This window comes from Gekko japonicus, unplaced genomic scaffold, assembly GCF_001447785.1.
Source record: "Gekko japonicus isolate JY-2015 unplaced genomic scaffold, Gekko_japonicus_V1.1 scaffold1588, whole genome shotgun sequence".
NCBI lineage: Eukaryota > Metazoa > Chordata > Lepidosauria > Squamata > Gekkonidae > Gekko > Gekko japonicus.
The window spans coordinates 18,490-45,440 of NW_015167583.1; the positions used below are offsets into that span (position 1 = coordinate 18,490).

The following is a 26,951-nucleotide window of genomic DNA, read 5'->3' on the forward strand; positions in this document are numbered from 1 at the left end:
AGGGTGCATTCCACTCTACCTGTTCAAAGGCTTTTTCCATGGCTGCTCCAGTATTGTACACGGCAGTATTGTACATTGCAGAGGAAAGTAGAAGCTTTACATCTCTTTTGTAAGCCATTTTGAGCTACCATTAGAAGATGGGATATAAATAAATAAATCTGTATGTGGATCCCATGTCATGAAGGGTTTTAAAGGTAAACACCAACTCGACAACCAATGCAAAAGTCACAAGCCAGGTGTAATATGATCCATGTGGTCCACCCTGATGATGGATGATCTGCTATATTTTTTTTACCAATTCCTGTTTCCAAATAATCTTCAAGAACTACCTCACACAGAGCACGTTGCAGTTTTCAAGCCTTGAGATTATGACTGCATGCATCAATGTGATCAGATTGGAAGTCTCCAACTAGGGGGAAGGCTTCTGAGTCAGAGGTAGTTGGTAAAAAGCACTTTTATCCTCTGCAGCAACTTGTTTCTCAAATACTAGAGCAGTACTCCTAAGGACTTGTCTGACGAAGAAAAATTGGGACTCCAAAGTAAAACATTACACAACTTGTCAAAATGCAATTTTAATATGAAACCCATTAAAAATACCACTGAGTGTAACAGAAGTTTCAATTATTCTCAATACATTTTGAAAGGCACAAAAGAATATTCAACATCAGAACAGTTTGTACAGCATGACATCTGAAACATTAGCTAATATAGCTTACAGTAGGGCTGGCTCATTTACAGTAACTATCTGAATAATTCAAATAAGATCTTGAACCTAGTAAATTTGGAGTCAAAACACAATTGTGTTCTCGAATTGGTTAACATTGCAACCCACATTGAACATCAGTCTTTGCTTCTTTTGAACACAGTAGACTCCCTGTTTCATAAACCCCATTAACTGAAACTACAAAAGAAGTAAAAATTAATTTTGACATGTCAGTAATGTTTCAGCTAACCAGATAGCAGCATCTCTAGTAGTTTACAGAGTTCCCTGATAAATACGGTAATGTTTACCTGCCTCTGTTGCATGCTTCCCCTCAAAGTTAAAAAGCCACACTATCCATTTGAAAGGCCTACATAAAAAGACAACGTTCTGCTTTTATGTACTGCTTATCTATCAACATTATAAATTACAGAGGATGAAATAAAGTGGATTAGGAACATTACCAGTTGAAATGGTATTGCTCCATTATTTAATCAGACACAGCGACAAGACTGTGACCATTTCCTGAATGAAAATGGAACTTAAGCACACACAGTGTACAATTACTGATTTCCACTGCGCCAATATCAAACTATTATTGTCTGGCCAAAACTGTCACACTATTGCACAGTCCAGTCAGGTAAAGCAGATCACAATCAGTGTTCCCATGGTATGGCTCAAAACCTATGGATGCCTAGTTAATAGGACTGCTATCCAGGCTTCGGCTTTTTTCCAGGTGCATCTTCCTGAAGGTCTCAAATGTGGCATTGGAGCTCCTGATAACTTCATTCTTCTCCAATAGTTCCATTGCAGTATCGAGTGGAATACGATCGTCAACTGCAGAATGGCAACAAAGACAACCCATGGTTTCAATTTCTGTTTTTTTAACTGTAAATATTTACATCCCACTCTTCAAGGTTGCTAACCTTGAAACCTGCCCCTCCCAAAATCTGCAAATTGGGAGGAGGATCAATTTTGGACTTTGCATTTCAGACACTCCCAGTGCCTCAGAAGTTGTGTTTTATTTTGAGTTTGTTTTTTTGAGAGGGCATAGGAGAGAGAGAGATTATCATAATCATTATGACCAAATCTGTGAATTCCTGACCACCAAAAAGGAGATTTGCTGAGCATCCTCTGCATGTGAAATTCAGATACAATAAGCAGTCAGTCCCTCATGTGCATTCTGGAGTGTACACTCACATAGAAAACTGACCCTCTGAATCAAATGCAGTGGTAGCTTGGGTTGTATTTGATGTCTGGAATCACACGAAAACTTTTTGATAAAGTTTAGTGGTGTGGTTGTTTTTCATTTTAGAGCAGAAATATTTTTAAATGCTGCAGAGCCCATACTTAAGAATGGTACAAGTGACACACAGCATTACAATATATTACAGAAATTTTAGGAACAGATAAATGACATCTACCATAACAAATCAGTCTCCATAATTGTATCTATCAGGCAGTTTTATTGGCCTTACATTTGCATTAAATCTCATCTTATATATATAGTGCATTATAATTAACAGAAGCAGGAAGCAGCACAGCAGCAATATGAGTCACTTCGCATTCGTAAACCAGGTGCAAGAGGTAGGAAACAGGTCAGTAATCCAGGTTCAGCCTGGATGTTATTTTTGTTCTGAGCTGTACTTCCCAAAACATAGAATTTTAACTTTACTCTAAAAACTGAGTTACCTTGAATTTCCTTTTCATCAGTTTTTCTTCTCTTTTGAGGAATGTAATTTAACCAGTCTTCTCTTCTACTTTTGACAGCTGCAAGCAATAAATAAAAGCTTTACAGTCTTCAGACTAATGTAGATGTAATGTAACTACTAATGTTAAACATTAATCAGCTAATGGCTAAGGTGTCAGAACATAGTCTACATACCATGATGATCTCCCACATCATCTGAGAACAGCCATCTTTGTACCGATTATGCACACTTTCATTAAGTGTTCCATGTATGGTTAACTCTATTTATTCAACTTATATTCCACCCTCCCTCCACAAGCGGGCTCAGGGTGGATCACAACAGCAGTTTGACAAAATCATTACATCATAGTAATTAAATAGTTAAAACAATTAAAACAAAAAGGCACAATAATTTAAGACAGGTAGCACTATAACAAGAAAGATGTAACCAAAGCAAATAGGCCATAACCCCAAAAAATATGTGGACCTTCTTAGTCTGAGCCATACAGAGATAGAAAGCTTCAACAAGGGAGGCTGAATAATTGGGCGCCTGCCACCTCAACCAAAGACTTCTCTTATATCTTGTATTTGTATGCTAATTTACCGCCTTTCACAGATCCTACCAACTGCCTTAATAAGCTTAGCTATAATCACCCACTTATGCATCTTAAGGCTAACTAGTCCTTCTGGCAACTAAACTCCCCCCCCTTCCTATACGTAATCATTGAGGAAATTCTGTTTCACTGTATCTGAAGAAGTGTGCTTGTACACAAAAGCTTATACCTTGAATGAAACTTTGACAGTCTTAAAGGTGCCACTGGACTCAAACTTTGTTCTATAAAATTAGCAATTTAACAATATCAAAATCATTTCTATTATGCATTTGGCCTTACATAATTAATTTATTCCAGTACAGAAGGGTTTCATCCATTAAAAATATATACAGTACCTGAAACTGGAATTATCTCTTTTTCAGGAAGTTTCTTTGCATCTGAAACATCTTCAGAGACCAAATTTCTAAACACTATTTCTGGACACATCTTGAATTCAAGCATCTGGGGTTTCACCGCTTCAGATTGCTGGGAAGACAGAATATAGTTTTTGTTCTCAGGGTGTTCTGAAGCATTGCTTGGTTTTACATACCACGCAGATTTGGAAGGTGATTGTTCTAACTCTGTCAAGCAAATGCTTTGGTCCATCTGCTTGAATGCAACTTTATTCAAGTAGTTTTTCTTTTGCTCTCTCTGAAGCGTGAGTGTATTGATTTTTTTACCACAAGGTGATTTTTTATCAGAAAGAGTTTTCACAAAGCACTTGTCTCTCTTATAAGCACCCCTTTTGCTTGAAGAAAGAGCTTTGTTCATATTAAGAAGCTGCCCTCTAAACGTTTGCAGTTTAGAAGTGTTTGAAAGTAATCTTCTGTATTTCCATATATTTCCTCTCTCTTCCGGATAGGCAAATTTCTTCAGATTCGTTCTTACCAAGCTGCCTTTATTCTGCTCAACTGGCTCAGAATTATTGGAATCCCTATGTTCCATTCTCACAGTTTTGTTATTCTCCAAATTGCTCTCAATTTTGCATTTCTGTCTGTTTACATGTTCTCGGGAATGCTGAGCATTATTGTCCACTTTGGAAACCAAGTCAACATTACTTAAGTTTGAAAAGTCTGTTACAATACTACATGGTCTTTCTTTAGTTTTCTGTTTTCCTTCACTTGCGATGTGTTTCTTCAACCCCCTTTTAAAGGTGCGAGTTGGTCCCTTAATTATGTGTGTTTCACTTGAATCCCGTTTAATTTTATATTCTTTTTTACTGTGCTTGTTTTCCATACGTCTACGCAGGAGAGTATTTGATTTTGATTTATCAACAACTGTCTCTCTTGAAGTTCTCTTTTTGACAGACAATTCTCTTTCACAGGCAGAGCGTATAGATTCCCTTTTTGAGTAATCTCTTACTGAATACAACTGTTCTTGACTTTGAGAAACCAATGTACATTTTTGCTTCCACAGTCCATCAATCTGAACTTTTTCTAGCACTTCTATGCCCTGCTCTTTATTTTTCGGTTTCTGAGGCTCTAATTTCCCCAAGAAAGGACGTGGAGTAAGTCCATTATCATCTTTCAGTGGCTTACATTCCTTTTCTTGAAGGTCACTTTCTCTTCCTGCATAGGTTTTACTCAAAATTCTGTTACTTTCAACTTCTGAAGGAAAGTTATTGCTAATAGGACATGGAGTCTGCTGTTGATTATTTAATTGACAATCAGTACTAGAAGTCTCAGTTTCTAATCCCTCTTTAATCATAATTTCAGATGGCAAATACTGAACCAACTGCTGCTTTAAAGCAGCCTCTTTAGCCAACATATGTTTACAAGGCTCCACTGCATACTTTAAAGCTAACCAAGCTGGTATACAACAAAATGAATGACCTGCTGGCTCTTGGACTGTTTCAGTTGAGGTGTTTGTGCTCTCAACAAGTGTGGTGTGAATATGGCTTTTATTTGTATTTTCTGAAGCTATCACAAGCTCATCATTTTCTCTGTTTTCCAGTTTGTTAGAGGACTGACTGCGGCATTCTGGAAATAATTCTTTCATTTCTTGAGAGTTTAATATTGTGATTTTTATTTGGTCCAGTTCACTTGGTCCAGCTTCAGAGTTCTGTCCACAAGTTTGAATCTCTTGTCCATCTTTTAACTCATTTATTTTAGTTGCAGAATCTTCATTTTCAGTGTTCTTTAATGCCTTGGAAGAATCAATTCCATAAGGAAATTCTTGTAAGAGTTCAGTCAACTGATCATTTAGCAATGTTAGAGCAATGTCAATATTGTTCACAGAATGGACTTGATTCTCATCACTTGGTACATCATCTTGGATACTGTGTGTGGTACTCTCATCAGGTATGCTGTTTCCAAGTACTTCTTGGTTACCACTGGCCAGATCTTTACTATGAACATCATTGCAGGACATATTTTGCTCAGAAACCTTTCCAGAATTACGATTGATTAATTCAGTGTTTTTTTCTTCCTCAGACTCTCTTACATTCACCTCATCTGACACCTTACCACCTTTGGGCATCTTTAAACCTGGCAAGCTTAACAGCTTTTCTGCAATAGTTTTTGATAAGGTACATAGTGAGGGTAACAAGACATCTCCCACAGATGTGCTCCCATTCATTCCAGATTCTCTTCTCAAGTGGCTCAACTGTGGTTCTGCATGATATGAATCAGGCCCCTGGTTCTCTGAAGAAATGTTGTGTTCTGCTTTAGAACTAGTATTAAAGATATTAGCTATTTGTGAATTGTACAATGCATCTCCTTGAACTAAAGTACACACGCTGGATATCTGCAACATGTTTTCATTCAACACAGTACCTTCTTGTTCTACCAAATCTGGATTACCTTTAGGAGGACATTTCTGAGAAACTGGACTTGAGTTATCTTTGTTAGTTCCTGGTGGAAAACTATTTCTAGAGTAGAGCTGGGATGTATTTTTTTCCAGTTCTAAAGAACCAGTTAGCCTCTGGTTTTGATTACAATAACAGGCTGTTCCACTTTCAGCACTCTGTATTCCATTTTCTTTAGTGCATTTGACTGGCTTCTGGTACATATCTGACTCTATTTCTTTTACAGTAACACAGGAATCTGATGGAGAACCAGCAGTTTTTACCAGCTTATCAGTATCCGACGTGAGAACAAATTCATGTAAACTGTGTACACTGCCTTCTGAAATAACTGGATAAGTTTTTTCCAACACAGAAGATAAACTCTTTTCCTGTACTTCATTCCAAATTTCCTCTTTTGATAGAATTAACGGAGGAACAATAGCTACTTGAGGTTCAGAGCTCTTTGATGAACTTGAACTTACAGCATCAAGCTTTTGCCCAAGAGATGAGGAAACAGAAGACAGAATTGGTTCATTTTTTTCAACTGTAATGCTAGACTTCTCATAGTGTGTTAATGCATTTGGGAAATTTTTCATGGTATATTTCATCTCTTTATCCTCTACTCCATCCAATGAAGATGAATGCATAGTTGGTTTTGTACTTCCACCTAACTGATCATTTAGAGATGCAGCAGGGCTCTTCCTCCACAAAGCAAGACTTGTTTCTAGCTCCTCCAAAGAACAGGTTTTTCCCATGGTACAAGAATTCCCCGTAAATGATGACCTCTGAACTATTCTTGCTTCTGGAACAGCAGCAATAAGAGAGGCTGAGCTAGGGATATAGTTTTGATTGTTGCAAGCTGTAATGCTCTTCTCGGTTGTTTGGAAACAATGGTATTTATTCTGCTGAATAAATTCAGACCTAGGATTCTGGGAATTTTTAGTTCCTTCTTTTGCTAATTTTTCACTTAACTGTGAAGATTCAGCTGGATTTTGAACTGAAACTGTACTCTGAGGATCAGTCAATATTTTAGTAACAGTTGTTCCCACTTTATCCTTGTTCAATACAAAGCCATTGCCTCCTCCAGACATGGCGGACATGTTTGTTAACTGATCCTTGCCCAATGCAGAAATTTGTTCAAAACCTAGATTGACATTTGTGGATGTCAAAGACCCTTGGGTAGAAACAGTTTGTGAAGTTTTAGGGCTCAGCCTGGAAGCTCTCTTCATATCATTCACACAGGTTTTAGATTTAACATCACTAGAATCTAAGACAGAACCAGAAAAACACATCTCTTGGGGAAACAACTGTTTACTCTGATTTTTCTCAGTACTTGCAACAACAAGGGTATTAAGCAACATTTCTTCATCAAACGTACCTTTAAGTAAACCCTGAAGAATTGGTTTAGAGTAATTTCTTTTCTTCAATGGCAATAAAGACCTGTCTTGGATTTGACTGGAGCTACAGGCAAGAAGTGGTGCCTGATTCTGAGCACTGTCATGTGGAAGCAAGGAGGTAGGATTCTGAGCTGCATTATGTGACAGAGGTGAAAATGTTGGCTGGGTGGCTTGAGGCAGTGGAGCAGTTTGCGGACTGGCATTAGATTTAGGAAACAAAAGATCAGGATTATGAACAGAGGGATCAGAGGCCTTTGACTTCTGTGCTACAGACCGAAATAATTGTTGTTTTAATTTAAATTGGCCTTGCAGATTTAATAACTTATTTCTCATTGCAAGAATGTTTCTCATATCCAGCGTTAGACTTTCTCTGAACTTAGTTAAGCTATCAAGAGCATTTCCTGAGCTTTTATCTGTATAATCTTCTACCATACTTCTAGATGCCTGCGGTGTTGACGTTTTATCAAGAGGAACAGTTCCTGGTATTTGAAGGCTGTCACATAAACCCTTTAAGGCCTCAACCGTCGACTTTGTCAACTCATCGAAAGGCTGGTTTTCAGCGCTATGCCCATGTATACTATCTGCAGCACCTCCTTTTTCATTGGTTTCTCTAGAGATTGGTGCAGACTGAGGAGTCTGAAGATTCTGAACCGAATATGAAATGCTACTTTGATCCAATGCAAGATTCTGAGAATTTTGAACATTTTCATTAGACGAATTTGGAACTGGTTGTGGTAGTACAAACTGTCCATGGTTTATTTGTATAGGAAGCACTGCATACGGTGGTGGTGGGTTTGTGTCAGTGGCCTGAGGGATGACCTGGGCTGCATAATGATTAGTAGGTATGGTATATGGTAAAGAATATGCACAGTTAGAGGCATACTGCTGTGATTGCATAGCTGTTGCAGAGCCAGAATTTATGTCATTTATTTGGTTTTGAATATTTTGCCCTGAAGAAAAAGTAAGGTACGAAGAGTTCTGCTGAGAATTTACAAAATGGCTCGATACTTGGTTAAGAGGCACTGTAGCATGTGTTTGAGGATTAGCAGGCCGATGCTTGGGAACTATCATTGGCAACCTTTTTGAACATAAACTATTTATGTTACCCCAATAAACTGAATTTTGTATAGAATTAGAACCATTTTTTTGTGGCTGGTTATTGTACATATCTGAGGTTATATACTGATTTGCTGGTCTCTGCACAGGATTTGCTGTGCTAAATTGTGGTGCTACATGGGAGATAATATGCAGATTAGAATTTGGCCAGGTGTTCTTGGCCATGCCAGATGTCATTTGGCCAGTCATGTTGGAAACCCGTATATCTGGGTGCTGGCCAACAAAACGCTGCACTGTCCCAAAGCCTGTAACAGGTACTGATGACTTTAGGAGAGGTGGCTGAAAGTTGTTGGATCCCACATTATTTTGAGAAGATACTTGATTTGGCACCATGTTCTCAGTACTAGAATGTATTTTCATAGCTTGAACATTTCCAACGTAAGCTGAAGAATTTTGAATTGATGCACTTGCTTGAGAAAATCCAGATGCAACCTGCTGTGACTGGTACAGTCCCTGAACTTGGAAATCTCTTCCTTTTAAGTTGGTGGCATGATGTGGTCTTACAGTCCAGTCCATCGTGCTGCTAGTGGATTATGTTCCAAAATCTATGGGAAAAGTAAAGATAATGATAATTATACAAGAAAGGTATATTATACCTTTTTCTACAAAGAAATGTATCTTACCCAAAAAACAAAGCAGCAATTTTATTTGCTGTATAAATTCTGTTAACCCCAATCCAATATGGCATTGTTATAGAACTCCCCTTCATGTTCCAGTGCTGCTTCTGTTACTTGCTTCCTGTTTTTACTTGGTTTTTGTACATACTGTAGTTTTTCAAGTCAACAAGCATATTACCAATAAAATAAAACAGTAGAGGAGACTATGCTCTAAAAATACCTCACTTCATATACACATGCAAAAAAGTCTACAAAGAAGCAAAAACAGTGCCTTGAGACATCCAACTATTCCAGCAATAGAAATGAACTGTTTAGTTAGCAGCAGCGGGTCGTACATCTGCTAATCAGCACACAACTATTACAAATGTTATGTCATTTATATTATGGCCTTGATAAAAACCAAGTAAAAACAGGAAGCAAGTAACAGAAGCAGCAGTGGAACATGAAGGGGAATCCCCATAACAGTCTTGTCATTCAGGAATCCAAAAACTTTTACAACCACCACTCACTCATTTACCCTGTGTAAAAATGGAACATTTGAGACTGGACAGCATTACTCAACTCTCCTGGGTCCAGAATAGGTTTCTTTAGAATTGGACACACCACTGCTCGCGTCAAAGCAGGGGTGACCACCCTATATTTCCAGGAGGTATCCACTGTCTTTCAAACTGCTAGCCCCCCCCCCCAGGTAGATTTAAATAGCCAGGAGGGGCAAAGATTGTACAAGCAGGTGGTAGGTCTCAAACGTCCAAGAATCCTGCCTACGGCCTCAGAAAGATATCCCATACAATTGGACACTGAAAGGCTGAACAACACATCCAATTACCATGTCAGATTACACAGGGAAGCCATTGAAATTCATAAGCATAAACACAATTTCAACAGGAAAGAAGAGAGTTTAAAAATAAATAGGGCATGGTTTCCTGTTCTGAAAAACACAAAATGCTCTACATCTTACAATCGCACTACAGATAAGATTAGAATTTCAACAGCCAATCCATATGCAAAAGAACCTCCTCAGGAAAGCTCCTCCATTAGCATGTCACAGCCTGGGGAACTCCTACAAGATAATGACTCAGCCCTACCCCACCTTCTTGAGTAGATATAAAATTACCTGCCTACCATTTTTCTTCTCACCCTGACACAGAGAATACTCCATCTTTCTGTATTAAACCTCTGAGGATGCCAGTCACAGCTGCTGGGGAAACATCAGGTCTTAGAATGCCAAGACCACGGCCATACAGCCCGGAAAACCTACAACAACTAACGAAATCCAGTCGCGAAAGCCTTCGACAACATATAAAAGTAATTGTATTAGTTATACAGAAACTCTCTTATACTATCATAATACACAGAACTATCAGCAAGGTGAATACTCAGTAAAGTAATTGAGGCTAAAGGTTCCCAAATTTACCTACCAGGAACTTAACATACAGAGTCTTCTTACATGTTATAATAGATTTGTCCAGGATTTAAAAACTATTCTATGTGAACCTAAAGGCCATTCTACCACATCTTACAAGAAATCTAAACCCTGGTTTGATGTGGATTGCCAAAAGGCAAGAAAAAAGCTTTCTGCCATTTACTATCAGCTTAAAAAATCAAGTGGTGACCAAAAATTTCTAATCCAACAAGAACTCTGGTCACAAAAAAGGGATTACAAACACCTAACACAACAAAAGAAAAAAAATTACACCAAAGCTCTTTGGGCAGAATTAATTCTGGCTGCCAAATAGAAAAACTCCCTCTTTTGGTGATTGGTCACTAATAACAAACAAAAAAAATTTCTCCCAGACTGATTCCCCCAATTCAGCCCTGCAAACGGGTTACCTTTTTTGAGCAATTGTATAAAGATTCTCCCTTAACCCCAGTGACAACTGCTGATTTTGAGGAGTTGCCTTCCTGGCCACCAGTTTCTCAAGAGGAAATTAAATCCTATATTGTTCAATTAAAATCTGTTAAGGCTCCAGGGTCTGACGGACTGCCATCTGAATTTTTTAAAGAAAATATCGATTGGTGGGCACCCTTCCTTGCAGCCCTTTTCACTATTAGAGACTCTTCAAGCCTTATCCCCTCAGAGTAGAATACGGCAATAGTGGTCCCCATATTCAAAAGGGGCGCAAGAGAAGACCCCGCAAATTATCAGCCTATTAGCCTTTTAAATATATGTAGCAAGTTATATGCTAAACACCTTCTGGTAAAGCTTGAGGATTGGCTGATCGAAGAAAATGTGATTGTGACAGAGCAATCTGGTTTTAGACAGTTTAGATCCACTTTAGACCACTGCCTTGCAATTCAATACCTTATAGAAAAATACGCTGCTAAGGGTCTTAATTTGCTTTTTGCTGCTTTCATTGACTTGAAAGCGGCTTTTGATTCAATATCGAGGCCGAAATTGTGGACCGGCTTAGAAGCTTCCTCAATTGATAGAAGGCTCCTCTTGTTGCGGGCTCTTCATGATAACACCCATTTGCAGGTTAGGCTTAACAGGAAAGGAAATCTATCGGACCCTATTAACACCTATAGGGGAGTTAGGCAGGGTTGCGTACTAGCCCCTTCCCTGTTTAATCTATATATTAATGATATAGTAAGTTACTTGGACTCCCCCAGTTTACAGCCACCAAAACTTCAACAACAGCATGTGTCTATCCATCGCACCACAGGGGTTTATTATGTGCCAGCTGCCCCAAAACTCTTTCAAGCAAAGGCAATTGGAAAGATGTTCTATGGCACTTTTATTGGGTCTCCTTCCTCTAGTTTTGCCCTCTTAGAGTGAGTTCAGTCCAAATTTCTCAGAGCAGTTCTTCAGGTCCTGAGGTGTGTATCAAATACACTGATCCGACTAGAGACAGGTGCTATATCAGTGGAAGCCAAAATTACTTTAGCTTCACTCCAGTATTGGCTTAAACTAAATTTCCATCCTCAGGGACTAACCCACTTGTTACTCTCAGACAACTTTCAATCCAAATGGCTGAAAGCAGTTCATAATAAATTATATGAGCTTGGTTTTTTCCCCCAAGCGATTCTCAGTACATTGGGATGTAGCAAAATCAGCCCTAAAACAGAGAATGATGGACATGGAGAGACAGACAGATCTCAGTAGATGTCCTAGGTTTAGAGCCCCAGATTCTGTCAAATATCACTTGCAACCCATGTCCTATTTATCACAGCTTGATACTCACAAGTTTAGGAAAACCTTCACATAAGTCAGATGTGAGGCTTTCCCCTCCGCGATGGTTGAGGACAGATTCAAAAGGATCCCCACTGAATATAGACTTTGTCGATGTGGCTCAGGAGAGACAGAAACTATTGAGCACATGATGCTCAGATGTAAATGGTATAACAAGATCCGTTACAAATATATTACTCCTCTTATAACAGATATGGTGGGACAATCAGGTGCTGAGCAGTGTACACGATCAAATATATAATAATAGTTGCCTAATAGTCTCTGTTTTATGTTCTTCTTTTACTTTATTACGCTCAACTGTATTTTAGTTTTATTTTACTGTCCTAAATTCAGTTATATGAATTTTTAAAAATGTCATACTACGCATCTTGAGTCACACCTTGTCCTTCATTTTGTTCATTCTAAAAGGGGGGGGGGATCAGAATTTTTTTCAATGTTCCCCCAAATGTCAGTCTTTTATGCTATAAATTTAGTATGAGTGATGCTTTTTGGGACATTTCTCTTACTCAAAAAAGGGAAATATTTCATAGACTTTATTTTTTCAATATTTCCCAATTTTTCAAATAGAAAAAGTCTGAGGACATTTTCATGGTACTAATTCTGAGTGTTAAAAGCCTTGCCTTAAGAAGTATTTCACTCACTCTAAAAGAGAAAATATCACACAGGAAAGATTGGTGGAGATTCCTCAGGGGAAAACACAAAAGGTTTTTCCCAAAAAATGTCCAGGATTTTTCCAGTCATCATATCTGTACAAAATACAAAATATCACAACTGAGATAATACTAATAAAGTAACTTCAACTAGTAACTGGTTCTGTAGAGGTCTCATCCTAAGACCCAACAATCTGAGTACTGTGAGACAACTAGACACAACAATGATAAAAAAATGCCTGAGTAACAATATCTTTTATCCTGTTGTCTGAATGTGCTGAGAGGGTATGAAAGAGGATTTTTCCTGATTTACCTAAAGACCCAACTCTCTTGACCCTCAGAATGGTATGCAAATGGCCATACAAGAATATCTAAAGATTGGGCTGTAACAAGTCAATTTATTTATTTATTTATTTATTTCACATTTATACCCCGCCCTTCCCAATGGGCTCAGGGCGGGTTACAGAGGCAAGGCAGAACCTAGCCATAATAAAACATAATATATATAATAATTTAAAACACATAATACATCTTAAAAATCCTAAATTAAAACATGGTGCTCAATCACCTAGACATGAAAACACTGTCCAACCCAGCTAGCAAAGATTTGCCACAATAGGTGCCATCACATACGAATGCCATGAGGCCTTATGTTGCCAAATGAACAACTGGTATCATCCCTATTGTAGCATTATAACCAGCAATGAGAAGCTGAAGAATATTTTTTGTCCCAGTCATTTTATTTTCTGCCCTCTTGGCTACAGGTTGTGCCAACATGAAAGGGCAACCCTCCTTTTTTGTCTTACACATTGAATAAATCTTTTTTCTAGTAGGCATCATAGTAGCAAGCCCAAGGTTCATAAGTAAGGTCTGTGGTGCCCTCTCAAATTAGGAAGCCTTCTTGACCCACAAAGTCTAAAGTGAATGTGCGGCAGACTGCTTTGGAGTCAAGCAGGTTACTTCTATGTCCAGTGCTTCTGCTATCTTCAGCATCTAGTTAACCTGTGTTGCATCCAGACTAAGCCTTTTGCCTGTGAGAGGTGTGTTTTAGAATTTTACTCTAAGACACTTGCAGAGAGAAGGCTAGACACCAAGTCCATAATTTGATTAAAATTTATTAATACATGATCTTTGACAAAGATTCTCTTTTAATCACATCCAGAATTCTCAAGCCCATCCCTCAACATAAAGAAATGCATTGAACACATAGGTACATTCTACATCTTACTTCAACCTAACTATTACTCTATCAAAAACAGCAAGAAGCAAAAATAACAAATAATATGGTAGCGTAGCAGCAATGTATCTCACCAATCCCAGTATGAAGTTTTGTAGAATGTCTCACCTTCACACAGCCTCCCTATGGTTACCTGTAAGAGAAGTGAAGCAGAGAGAGAGTGCAGGTGCAATTCTCTCAACCTGCCCTCCATAGTTTTTCCCCTACTTTTATGTATAAATCTGACTTTCTTTGAGATAACAATGGCCACCCCTCTTGATTTAGAGAAGCCTTTAGCTTGGAATTGAAACTGAAATTTTGAAGATTTAAATAAAGGTAATGTTGTTTTATTGTGTGTTTCTTGTAAAAATATGATATCTGTATTTATTTTGAGATATAAGAATAAACTCTCTTGCGCTTGATTGGATTGTTCAAAACTCTCACATTTAACGTAACAATTTTTATGACATTCTGCATACTATTATTATTAAATTTTCTATTTGAGAATTATGTATTGTAAGGTTATTATATAATAATAAAAAGGAAAAGGAAAAGGTTTCTCTTACTCGAAAGCCAGTTGAATCCAACTCTAGGGGGTGTAAAAAGTATTAAACTTACTATGTCTTCTTTTCTTTCTTATCAGTTACAAGAATATATTTAACAGTCAAAAAGTAATTATTATTAATAATCCAATACAGATATTCTTAACTTCAATCTAACAATCAACTTTATAATATGGTTCTTTCCACTAACCTTTGTCTACAGACAAACTTATAGTTACTTCTTTACTACCTTACCTTCCCGCCCAACAAAATGAAATATATTCTATCTAGAACTTATGTACTACTGTACGCCTCCCTTATATACATGGAAAAAACCTAAAACTTAAAAAGAATTAACTACGTCTAAAAAATTAAAAAATTATACCAAGAAAAGCTATGTTCTTAATATCTTATTCCAATGTATAGACCTGTAGGCGCCTTCAACGAAAAAAAACTCTGAAGAGGAATGGGGTCAAAGTCGCACATCCTTTACTATCAAGTCTTCTCAGAGCAGAAATTGTTGTTAGTAGTTATAATATCCCCTCCCCTCCGCCCTTAATATCTTATTCTCATTATTATTCCACTATTTTTTCATTTACCTTAAAAAATTTATGACATACCTGCAACAACTATTTGTATAATTCAATGGGAAACTTGGTACATGATTATAACATTTCTTCTGACATTTCTGGAGTTAAGAGGTTACTTCCTTTTGGTGGTGTTGAGTAAAATGTTAATTTTCTTTTATATCTCCTTTTTCCTGGATCTGCTTGGCTTCTTGAAGTTACTGTGTGATTGGTTTTAAGCCTCTACTTAGAACAATAGCTTCCATTGGAAGACCCGGAAATACTTCTATTTTATTTTCTAAGAAATAAAAATGTCCCAGACACTGCACTTCAGAGAGGATTTTTTTCTTAAATTGAAGATCATAGTAAGTCACTATAATATCTTGTGGTCCTTTCATTTTGGGATTATTGAGAGATCCCAGCCTGTATGCTTTCATGATTGTTGGTGTTATATTTTCTTCTATTTTCAAGCATTCAGTCAATCACTGGGCTATGAATTGCTGGGTCTCCACATTATTCTCTGATTTTTCCGGAAAGCCATGGAATTTAAAATTCATTTGTTGAGAGTCCAGTTCCAAGGTTAGTATTCTTGAACCAAGATTTTCTTCTTGTTTTATCATCTGTGTTTCTTCTCTTAACATTTCCCCCCAGGTTAGAGTATTTTCAGCTTCTTTTTAGTATCTTGTACTGTCTTTTTTGTTTCTTCCATTTGTAGTTGAATTGGTCTAGAAAGGTTCTCATATTCAATAATAGCCTACCTTCCATTTCATTCATTGCCCTTAGGAGTTTTGAGTTTTCTTGTTTTACTTCTCGTTGCTCGACAGAGTGATCTGCCACCATTTTAGTTGCTGTGTGTTGTTTTGTCGACATTTTCGGTCCCGATTTATTTTGTCAAAAATAATCAGAAACCAGATTACTTTGTGCTTTCTGTTGAGGCTGTGGGTTCTGATTTTTCTTTCCCATTAAGCTTGAGTAAGTTTTTTTATTTGTGTCGCAGTTTTGCCGATATTTAGGCACGGGGAGAATTGAGCTATGGATTCAAGTGGCTATTCCTGTCAAATCCAAACCCTTACTCAGCTTTTCCTCTACTTTTATACACTTTTTGGTTCATCTGCCCACCTTTGTTATGCAATCAGAATCTTTCCAAGCCTCTTGGACTTCTACCAACCTGACACGACATCATCTTTGGCAAGACAAGCTCATTAAAATTATAATTTACACAAAACAATTATGCATATCCTATTTTGGACTTTCCCTTGCCAATGATATTTACATCCTGCCTAACTTCTTTGCCAAGAACTCCTTGACCTTGGCTTAGCTGTTGTTTTGACTTATTCCAGGAATTTTTCCTAAACTTGGCTTCCCTTAAAATTATCTCGTCATCCATTTTGAATCCCAGCATCCATTTTGAGTCCACGTTAGCCTCTGCCTTACTCCCAGTAATCTAACATGGCCTATCCTACACTATAAGGTAGATGGGATGGTTTCTAGGTATCCTCACACACACCAGGAACTTGTCCTCACTCCTAGTAGCATAAATAATATAGATTTTGTTAGACTGCAACCATAAACCGGTATTTATAATCCCTTCTAGCTTCTATTACTGATAAAATATCCTTAATATGAGCTACACAGAGTGTGTTTGCTAATAGAAAATTAGCGCAGATTCACTGCAGCTTGATTACAACCTAGTAGATTCACTGCAACTTCTGTGGTACTTCCAATATATCCACAGTAAATCTGAGTAGGCATGTATGGCAGAACACAATCCTCTTTCATAGCTATATAAAGGTAACATATATCACTGTGTCATGGGTTTGTGAATAATGCTAAAATGATATGAATATATATGGATTATGGAGAAAGCAAGAGAGTACCAGAAAAACATCTACTTCTGCTTCATTGACTATGCTTAAGCCTTTGACTGTGTGCATCACAACAAACTATGGCAGGGCCTTAAAGAGATGGGAGTACCAGACCACCTCACATGTCTCTTGAGAAACCTGTATAAGGGTCAAGAAGCAACAGTTAGAACCGGATATGGAACCACTGATTGGTTTAGCATAGGAAAAGGAGTACGACAAGGATATATATTGTCACCTTGCTTATTTAATATAGATGCAGAGTACATCATGCGAAATGCTGGCCTGGATGAATCACAAGCGGGAATTAAGATTGCTGGGGAAAAGATCAACAATCTCAGATATGCAGACGATACCACTCTAATGGCAGAAAGTGAAGAGGACCTTACGAGCCTCTTGCTCAGGGTAAAAGAGGGGAGTGCAAAAGTGGGCTTGAAGCTCAACATCAAAAAAACTAAGATCATGGCATCCGGCCCCATCACTCCTTGGAAAATAGAAGGGGAAGTCGTGGAAGTAGTGACAGACTTCACGTTCCTGGGATCCCAGATCACCGCAGACTGTGACAGCAGCCATGAAATTAAAAGACGCCTTTTCTTCACCCCGCTCCCCTCTCCCAGATCTACTGAGAAAGCCAAACAGCCTGATGAGTACTAGGGACTTTCCTAGAATCAATTTATCAAGAAAATATCCACCAAGAATAAATGTCAGTCAGGGGATTTCCAAATTAGCAAAAAAACCCTTTCAAAGTTCCATGTTTTGACTCGTAATACTAGTTAAAACAAATCAATACCCTATATCCTATCAGGCTTTACACTACTTCAGGTACCTTTTATTGCACAACCCCATCATCCCATTAGTTTTGAGTTACTAAAAATATACATTTTAAAAGGCTTTCTCTATATTCAGACCCGCCTTTAATAAACCGTTGTAAGAAGCCTCTGGCAATGATTCTTCTTTTTCACATATTTGGCAGTGATTATCACGGACAATATTGCAATCATTAATCGTAAATGTATCAGAATCTTGCCAAAGGTTCTTGGATCTTGAACTGTTTGACAGCATAAAAGGTCATCATGATCTTGAACACATTCTTTTGTTCAGTCCAACCACTTCCAGCTGTTGAATTTTGGCAATGTAAAAAGGTCATAATAAAATAGTATTTTCTAACAGTATTTCCTCTGAAACAGAGAGACGGAACCATATACAGGAAATATAGTTCTGTCACTCTGGTTCAGAGGGAAAAGTGAATAAAAGCTAGAATTTAGTTAGAATTGGTCAGGAATTCCTGAATCAGTATAAATGGGGAATAAAACGTCAAGTGAGCTAACTTTTTCTGGAAGTTTAAGTCTTTCCCAGTCATAAAACTCCAAGTGTACTCCACCAATCTGTTAACTTATGTCGTATCCAGGTTAGGCCTTTTTGCCTCCGAGATACCAGGGTGAGCCATATTTTCTATATGATTAGCAGTCTCAATCCACAAGTTTGCATGTGCTACAAGTTTTCCATCTGCTGTACACACTATTATGGAAGACCCATCCACAAACCACTCTATACTTTTTCTCCGGAGTCTCTTCTAGAATCTTCTCAAAAAAAAGTCCTTACTAGAAGAGGCTGCATAAGGCAATGCAACAGCATCATCTGGTGAAGTCTCCAAGACAATTCCAGACTTTGATTCCAACTTTCAAGACTCTTCTAAGCCAAACCCAGGTCAATGCTGATCTGGCGGATGAAACCACAGTCTCGTGGAATACCAAGACCCCCTTTCCCCACATCTCAGAGACAAACCGCTGGAGCCCTCCCATTCTCCCTAAAGCAAGAGGAGAGACTGAAGATACAGAAGACCCAGCTGTAATTAGAGATCCACCTCTGAGACTCCTGGACCCTGGGGAATATTTTTATGATCACCCTCAGTGCTGAGAAACAACTCGGTAGTACAGCAACCCTGCTATACAGCAACAACATAACTGGATCCATGACAAACCATGCTACCAAGACACCCCTGAAATACCAGAAACTAGTGATTCCCTCTCCAAAGTAAGCTGAGACTTGTATGAGATCGAGACCTCAGCAATTTCCCCCATGCCATAGTTCTTTACTATTTGATTCTGCACTACTCTTGTTTATACTAGTTAAATACAACAACAGGAAAAGTTACAGAGAGCAGGAAATTAGTGACTAAATAATGTCAATTCTCATGGACTTTTGCTGCTCTATTTAATGGCAATTTACACACTCTCCCTAACCACAATTTTATTGAAGCATTTATTACCCAACCTGTCCCTATTGCTCAAGGTGGCTTTACTACCCTTTGACCAGTTCACTGACCAGCATACCAACTCCAGGGGATATATGCTAAAATTCAAGGGATTTATTAGAGAAGGTCCTATGAGAGATGTTGAAGTGGATAAGAAAAAAATTATTTGTTTAACGTTAATACAACAGTATACATACACATATGCCGTCAAAATCCACTTATGGTGACCTTATCATAGGGCTTTCAAGGCAAGTGAGAAGCAAAGGTGGTTTGTCACTGCCTTCCTCTGCCAAGTACTGACCCTGCTTAGCTTCCAAGATCTGACAAGATTGGGCTGTACCATGCCATCTTCCGTATATAGTATAAAGGTAAAGGTTCCCTTGCTCGAAAGCCAGTAGAATCAGACTCTAGGGTTGCGGTGCTCATCTCCGTTTCAAAGCCGAAGAGCCAGCGCTGTCCGAAGACGTTTCCGTGGTCATGTGGCCGGTATGACTAAACACCAAGGCGCACGGAACGCTGTTACCTTCCCACTGAAGTGGTACCTATTTATCTACTTGCAATTTCTTCCTTTCGAACTGCTAGGTTGGCAGGAGCTGGAACTAGGGACGGGAGCTCACTCCGTCATGCGGCACCCGGGTCTCGAACTGCTGAACGACTGACCTTCCACAGCCTGCAGTTCAGCGTCTTAACCACTTGAGCCACCGCAGCTCCCGCATATAGTATAACTATGGGTTTATTTTCCTTTACTATACATTAATATTACATTTGAAAGTAAAGTCTGAACTGAACCAGATGTCCCAATTTTCTCCTAAAACATTAAGTTTCTAGCTCTGCATCTCAGAAAGAGGTTTATAGGATGCTAGTCAGCAGAATAGACGGAGGAAGTATATTTTTTATTCATTGTATAACCACTCCTTTCCAAGTTTTCAGTAAGAGAAGCCAGCCACCAGACATCTCTTCTGCATCCAAGTGCTCCATTGCATCATATGGAGCCAGCTCTGTCCAGATGTGCTGACTGGATAGTTTAACTCATCTTGTGACCGATACATTGTTCAATTGTTTGTGTACTTAAATCCAACTTAATAAAGCAGGAACTAGTTTTTATCTCTAAAACAGCATTCAGATTTCATATTCTTGACTCATGGCACACTTTGCAACCAATTGTTCCTCTTCCTTCCTCTTCAAGCTTCTCGTGATTAGTCTTAAGATACCATTTCAGACATCTGCATCCTTTCCGTTGCAGCTGTGGTTAGTGCTTCATAACCTCAATATCCTGTCAGTTACTAATCTAGATAGAAATATTTCAACACTTGCAAGTTAGCAGAACTGACAACTAACACAGCTCTAATGGCAGAAAAAATGTTTCTGTATATAACATCTATTGTCACTTTTGACTTCGTGTTAGCAGAGAAAACACGCTTTGCCTAGTATAAATATACCTAATATGCAGTCAACAAGAAGTCAACTTCAGATCCTGAAGTGAATCCATTGAGACCACAAGACAAAAACCTCAGATACCAAATTCAATCAGCAGGGAGAACATGAGTCTCTGGGTAAGGAACAGCCAAGCACAGATGGAACACATCCTTTAATTAAGCAAGTATATGAAGCAGGGAATTCTTTTGAGCCCTTAGTGGATGTTGACAACTATATGTGATCGTGCATTCCATGAACATCCCCTTATCCAGGAGATCTGCAAGAGTCCTAATTTTGACTATTTATATCTGGTGTTGCAAATAGGTTCTTAATTTCTCTGCTGCCCAAATGTCTCGCAACCTGAACTTCAGAAGGTATAATGGAATCAGATTGTGGAAGAAACCCGAAAAACAAGTAAGTGGGAGCCATCAGTTATGGATTGCTAATATAAAACCTAGAGATGAATCATGGACACGTCATCCCTGTAAAATGCTGCAGTTTAGTAAGTACGGCATGTAGGTAGCCTGCCTACTGGCTGCTACCACATTAGGTGCTAAACTGCAGCTGCACTAGCTGTCCATAAGCTTCCAGAAACAGTTCCAACTGATGCTTCTGACCTACAGAGCCTGGGTTCTGCAGATCTGTTCATCCACTGAGATCTTCAGGAGAGACTTCACTCTGCAGGTTGTGAGGAATCCTACTGATAACAGAAGCCATATACTTTTTTTACATTTATACTTTGGGGAAAGGTCTGGTTTGAAGGCTACAGGTTCAGTCTGTGTTGTCGTCCACCCATTGCCACATTCTCAACACACAGATATATACTCAAAACTGAACTGAACCTGACACGGTGTGTTATAGAGCTTAATGGAACAGCTATGAGGCAGCAGTGGCGATATCAGAGAACTCATTACCGCCATTGCATAAGCTCAGTTGTTTAAAGTATTCTGGCACTAGTTCCCAAGATCTTTCATTTCTTAATTCTCATGAACTGATGATTACTTGTGATGCTTTTAAAAGTGGCGGGGGGGGGGGGGGGGGGGGCACTGAGAAATCTCTTACAATCTACTCCATTTAAGGATCAGTTTATTCCGGTTACCGCAGTGGATGTCAACAGGATCCTGTGACCTTCGAACTCTACCACTTGCACTCGATAACGAGTGCCTGAAGTCCATCATAATCAATCACTGAAGAATTATGCAGTGAATTATCACCCAGTTACCAATTTTTCCGGTCTGGGCAAGATGATGGGGCATCATGGCCAAAAACCTCCAGGTCTACCTACACACCTCATCTGTTCTAGTTGCTTTCAGTTTGGGTTCATGCTGGACTATGGGATGAAGATAGCACCAATGATGCTGGAGACCAGCTGCCATCAGTGTGGGATTTGTCTTGTTGGGTTCCACAAGGTTCAATCTTACTCCCCATGCTATTCAATCTCTATGTAAAGCCATTAGAAGAAATCATTTCCAGACTTGGATTAAACAATAAACAATGCACTAGGATTACAGAATCAGCAAACAATGCAAACAAAAAACTGTATAACCTAGCTTGTTCCAAAAACAATGCAATAAAAGCAAGGTAATACATATAATAACATTACAGCAAGACTACAAACCTATTCCCTTACAAAAACATCCTCCAATTTGGGGGTGGGTGGGTTTAAACCTATATCCTGATCTTGCAGTAACTTTTAGTACTGAAAGGAATGCTGGATACCTCACGCAGACCCAAACATTATTCTCCAAGTCCTCAGCATATTACTGTTAGCGTTGAAGCGTCCAGTAACCACACGTACCAGGTTGGCTAGTGCTGACTATACACAGTGAATTTATTTACACAGATATTTACACACAGTCTTTTAGCAGTTCTAGACTCCAAATCGTCATGCCGTCCGACAGAGTGCTTCGCATACAAGTCATCCACCAGAGTGAAGTGACTGCTCAAGTACTGTACACAATATATACATACACAGCACCAATCAGCGTCCAGTGCTGATTCATGGTGACATTTTGGCTGATGCAACTTAGATGCAATCCTGTACCTGGTGACACATCATGTGACTCTCTCAACTGTCATTCCAGATCAGGATGATCTACACCATTAATCATTACCAGGCTGTCCTCTTGTCCCCACACAGAACAGTATGCCGTCAATTACTTGGTTCAGTTCATGGTTTGCTACTACCACAGCTCACATGCTAATCCACACAACTTTATTCTGATCTTTAAAAAGTAACCACTATTCAAGAGCCAGCACAGCGTAGTGGTTAAGAGTGTCATATTACAATCTAGGACCCTAGGCTCAAATCCCCACTCTGCCATGGAAGCTTGCTGAATGGCCTTGGGCTAGTGACACACACTCAGCCTAACTTACCTCACAGGGTTGTTGAGAAGATAAAATGATGGGGGAAACGTCGTAAGCCACTCTGCATCCCCACTGAAGAAAGGGGGGGGGAGTTAAACAAAGTGAAAGTGTACTACAGCTGGTCTTACAAACCTTATTGCAAACCTCACTGCTCCTAAAGTTCACATTACAAAGGCGACCAGTCTTTGAGGTTCAACTAGGAAAGTGAACAAGATTGGATGATGCTTCCTGGGCTACTACTGAGGTTTCCAATTGAATCCCTTTTGTTCCCTTTGACTACCAATAATCAACAAATGGTGGGCTGCTATTATAATCTGTTGACTTTTTAAATGGCTTGGCATTTGTCCACAAGACCCCAATGAACCCAGATAAAGTGTGCTTGACAACTGGAATCATGCAGGACAGGGAGGGCCTTTGACATTCCTCCATATATCAATGGTTCCTAAATACACAATACACGTTGATTCAGACTTTAGCCTCCCCTTAATCAGGCCTGTAGCCAGAACTTTGTGGCTTGTGGGGCAAATTTTTTTCTAGTGGGGCTGAAGTTCTCAGTGCAGACAGAAAAGCCATTTAGCCAACAGAAAGCTGTTACCAGGATAGACCTCTAAATTGCAAGCTGTCAACTTTAGATAACAGTTCTCAGCAGCTGCAAGTTAATAATTTCTGCCAGCCTGAGCAACAATTCTGATAAAAAGCCAGCAGGTGGGGGTGATAACTTCTATAGTCAAGAAAGCTAACACGTAGGCAGAAAAACTCTCTTAAAGGAGACCAGTTTCTTGACAGTTAGAAGGGATCCTAGAGGTCACCTACTCCAACCCCCTTGGCTCAGTGTGGGAATTAGTCAACTACAGCGCCTCACTCTGCTTAAAGGAGCACATGCCTTTTACTCTAGTAGTATTCTTAACAATAAGGAGTGTTACCTGGAATAAAAAGAATAAGCAAGTAGGTTATAAATCTTTAAGATCACCTAGGCCTCTCATGCTCCCATACTGATCCAGTTTATGAATCCTGTTCCCCACATGCATACGCTTTTGAAAAATATCGCTTCTTGTTTTTCAGAACACTGCCCAGGAGGGGGGTGAAATGCTTTGTGAGGCAAAATTTTACTCATTCAAAATGCACAGCATGGGGGGAAATGCAGGAATTTATAGCATAATTATAATTGCTGTATAAACTGTAGATATAGTTAAAAGGTTCTATTCTTTAAACAAGGATAACTTTGGTAACAATATATTAGATCTTTGGTAATAACAAACCATTTAAAAGATCAGTATTTTCAACATATTTAACTTGGTATCCAAAGATGTTTGCAATCAAAACTATTGTGACTGTATGATACCATTTCTGTCCAAATAATACACTCCTTCCTTTACTACAAAATTTGTTTTCTAAGTTCAACATTTATTTTTCAAGCTTTGCAGATAGCAAAAATGTGCTGAGGTTCCATAAGGTACTCCCTCACAGGCCAAAACTGAGGAAAGAACCATATATGCTGTCTTGAGCTCCTTTGAAGGAAGAGTAGGATAAAAATATGATAATGCAGGATTCCACTATTTTTTAAAAAATCTTGTAATTAGTCACTTTCACATAATCTAATAAAATAGGTAGAGAAAATAACTGAACCAAAACTTGTTTTTGAGCCTCAAGTCAGGAATGGGCAAACTTCCCTGAAAGATTAAACAGCAAAACACAATTCTGGCCTGTGTACAGCCTTTTAACACATATACTTCGTTGTTGTTGTTAAAAAAACCCCTCATGAATAAAAGGCTTAGTCCTGTTTTTCCCATTTGCTGCTATGGAGTCATAAAAAGCATTCCTTCCTGCAAAATAAATTCCCGCTAAAATTACGAAGAAGCCACATCTGCAGGGGAGGGAAACACTCAGATCTCTAGAGTAACAGGGGCAATAACTCAACACAAGCTAGGAAACTTGTGTGTGGGTATTTTTTTTTTTAACTGCAAGCCTCTGAACCTCAAAGGCAATTTTGCTTGACGGCTCTCACCAAAAGGGATTTCAGAAAGACCTCTGAAGAAAGTATGGAGAAGCGTGACAAGCACTAATGAAGATTTCCACCATCTACTCAAAAACTGCTTAAAAACTGCTTAACTAGAGCTCAGACTCCCTCTCAACTATGACATTAAATATACCTACGGCAGATTAACAGATCCATCAGTTTAGTAAGAAATCGATGGCAAAAACCTTCCGATCCTTTCCCCTCCAGAGGTCTTCTGAACGGCGGGGGGGAAAGTCGTGGTCCGCACAAAACACAGCGCCAAATGGGCCCTTTGCGAGGCTCTCAACCCTACGCAAAAAATGAGGAAAGCGGAAGCGAATACAGGGGGGAGGGGGGGGGGCGCTTGCTGAGCCCTGCAAAGTCGGAGAAGATAAAAGCAGAGATGGAAAGGAAGAAATCCCAACAGGGAAACACAAGGTCTACTGACACCTTCTACGCGTGAACTTTCAAAGCACAAAGTCCAGCCCCGTTTGTTCACTGCAGCAAAAAAAATAAAACAAAGCTGAAGTCCGTGAGCCAGATGAAAGCACAGCAAGCCAATCGCAACACTAAAAATGGGGAAATAGCAAGGGAAAAGGAAGAGTCGAAAGTGCTGTCGTTTCTTCCGCATGCTAGAGAATGCCCCGGAGACACCCGCGCGCCGGGCTGGGAGGTGCATCCAGAGGGCTCGGGAATCAGAGGCAACCTGAGGCGGGGGGTGGGGGTGGGAGATGACTCCATCACTGCAATTAATGAACCCAAATAAGAGCCAGGAAAGAGCCTGCTTCCACCATCCGCCATTTTGAACTCCCCTAGCCGCCCACCTTCTCCCTAACCGACCCATTTCCCCACCGCCCCTCACCGTACCTGGCACCGTCGAGATTCCAGCAACATGGAAAGGGAGGCAACGAAAAGTGGCCCTCAGGTATTGGTTTTCGGGGGACCGACAGCGGGCTCCTCCCAGCCTCTTCTCCACAGAACGGGGACAGGAGAACCTTCGAGAAGCCTCTCTCAAAAGCGTCCCCAGGGCCGCTAAACCCCTCCGCCTTCCTTCCCCCCTGCGAGGCAGGCTGGGCAGAAACCCAGCGCCCGGCGAGGGGCGTGGCTGAGGGACGAAAAGGGCGACCCGGCGCTTCTTTCGGGGGCCTTCTGTGCGCCCCCGCGAAGAGCCGCCCCGCTTGGCTGCCGCCGCTTGCAAAATAACCAGCCATGAATGTCCTCCCTCGCCGTTTTGCTCCGGCCTCCTCCTCCCTGCGCCGCTCGGCACCGCCCACAAGGAAATGAAAAAACGCGCGAGAAGATCGCCTCCCCGCACTAAGGAGACGCGGCAGCTGCTGCTTGCAGGGCGAGGGACGGAACGGCCGCACGGGGTCGACTGCGCTCGCCGCAATACTCGCCGCGTTTCTCGCGGCTGTTGTTATTGCCGGTCTGAAAGCCGCTCCCCCCCCACCCCCTAAAGTGAAAGCTGTGCTGTTGTCAGAATAGGATCTGGGAGACCCAGGTTTGAATCCCCTGCGCTGCTATGGAAGCGCGCTGGGGGGTTTGTGGGGACGAAATGAAGGAGAGGAGATAGGGTAGGGTAGGGCGGGATATAAATCCAAACATAAATAAAATAAGAATGATATAAGCTGCTTTGGTTCCCTGTTCCGGTGAAAGGTGGGGTGTAAATGAATATTGATCTAGGCAAAGATGGGGGAAGATTTATTTATTAGATTCAGTTTTTATACCGCCCTTCCCTGTAAACACGGATCAGGGCAGTGTACAAGGATAAACAACCATATTCATACTTAATTTGAGGTTAAATGTTAGTTGTAGATTTTCCAGGCTGTATGGCTGTGGTCTTGAAGATAACATAAGAACATAAGAGAAGCCAATGTTGGATCAGGCCAATGACCCATCCAGTCCAACACTGTCACACAGTGGCCAAAAATACCAGATGCCATCAGGAGGTCCACCAGTGGGGCCAGGACACTAGAAGCACTCCCACTGTTACC

General features: G+C 39.9%; 1 protein-coding gene across 3 annotated transcripts; it reads right to left on the bottom strand.

Moving 5' to 3' along the window:
* Positions 1 to 653: 653 nt before the first annotated feature.
* KIAA1551 (KIAA1551 ortholog) lies at positions 654 to 26,173 on the bottom strand. Of its 3 annotated transcripts, none has more exons than XM_015413902.1 (4): positions 25,825 to 26,173; positions 3,340 to 8,826; positions 2,393 to 2,470; positions 654 to 1,537 (listed from the first exon to the last, which is right to left on the bottom strand). In XM_015413902.1, exons 2-4 carry the CDS (start codon positions 8,795 to 8,797, stop codon positions 1,395 to 1,397), a joined length of 5,679 nt encoding a protein of 1,892 aa, XP_015269388.1. In that variant the 5' UTR covers positions 8,798 to 8,826; positions 25,825 to 26,173; the 3' UTR covers positions 654 to 1,394. The 3 variants fall into 3 exon arrangements, with proteins under 3 accessions (XP_015269388.1, XP_015269390.1, XP_015269389.1); XM_015413904.1 differs by lacking the exon at positions 25,825 to 26,173 and adding an exon at positions 25,116 to 25,144; XM_015413903.1 differs by lacking the exon at positions 25,825 to 26,173 and adding an exon at positions 22,393 to 22,421.
* Between the last annotated feature and the right edge of the window lie 778 nt (positions 26,174 to 26,951).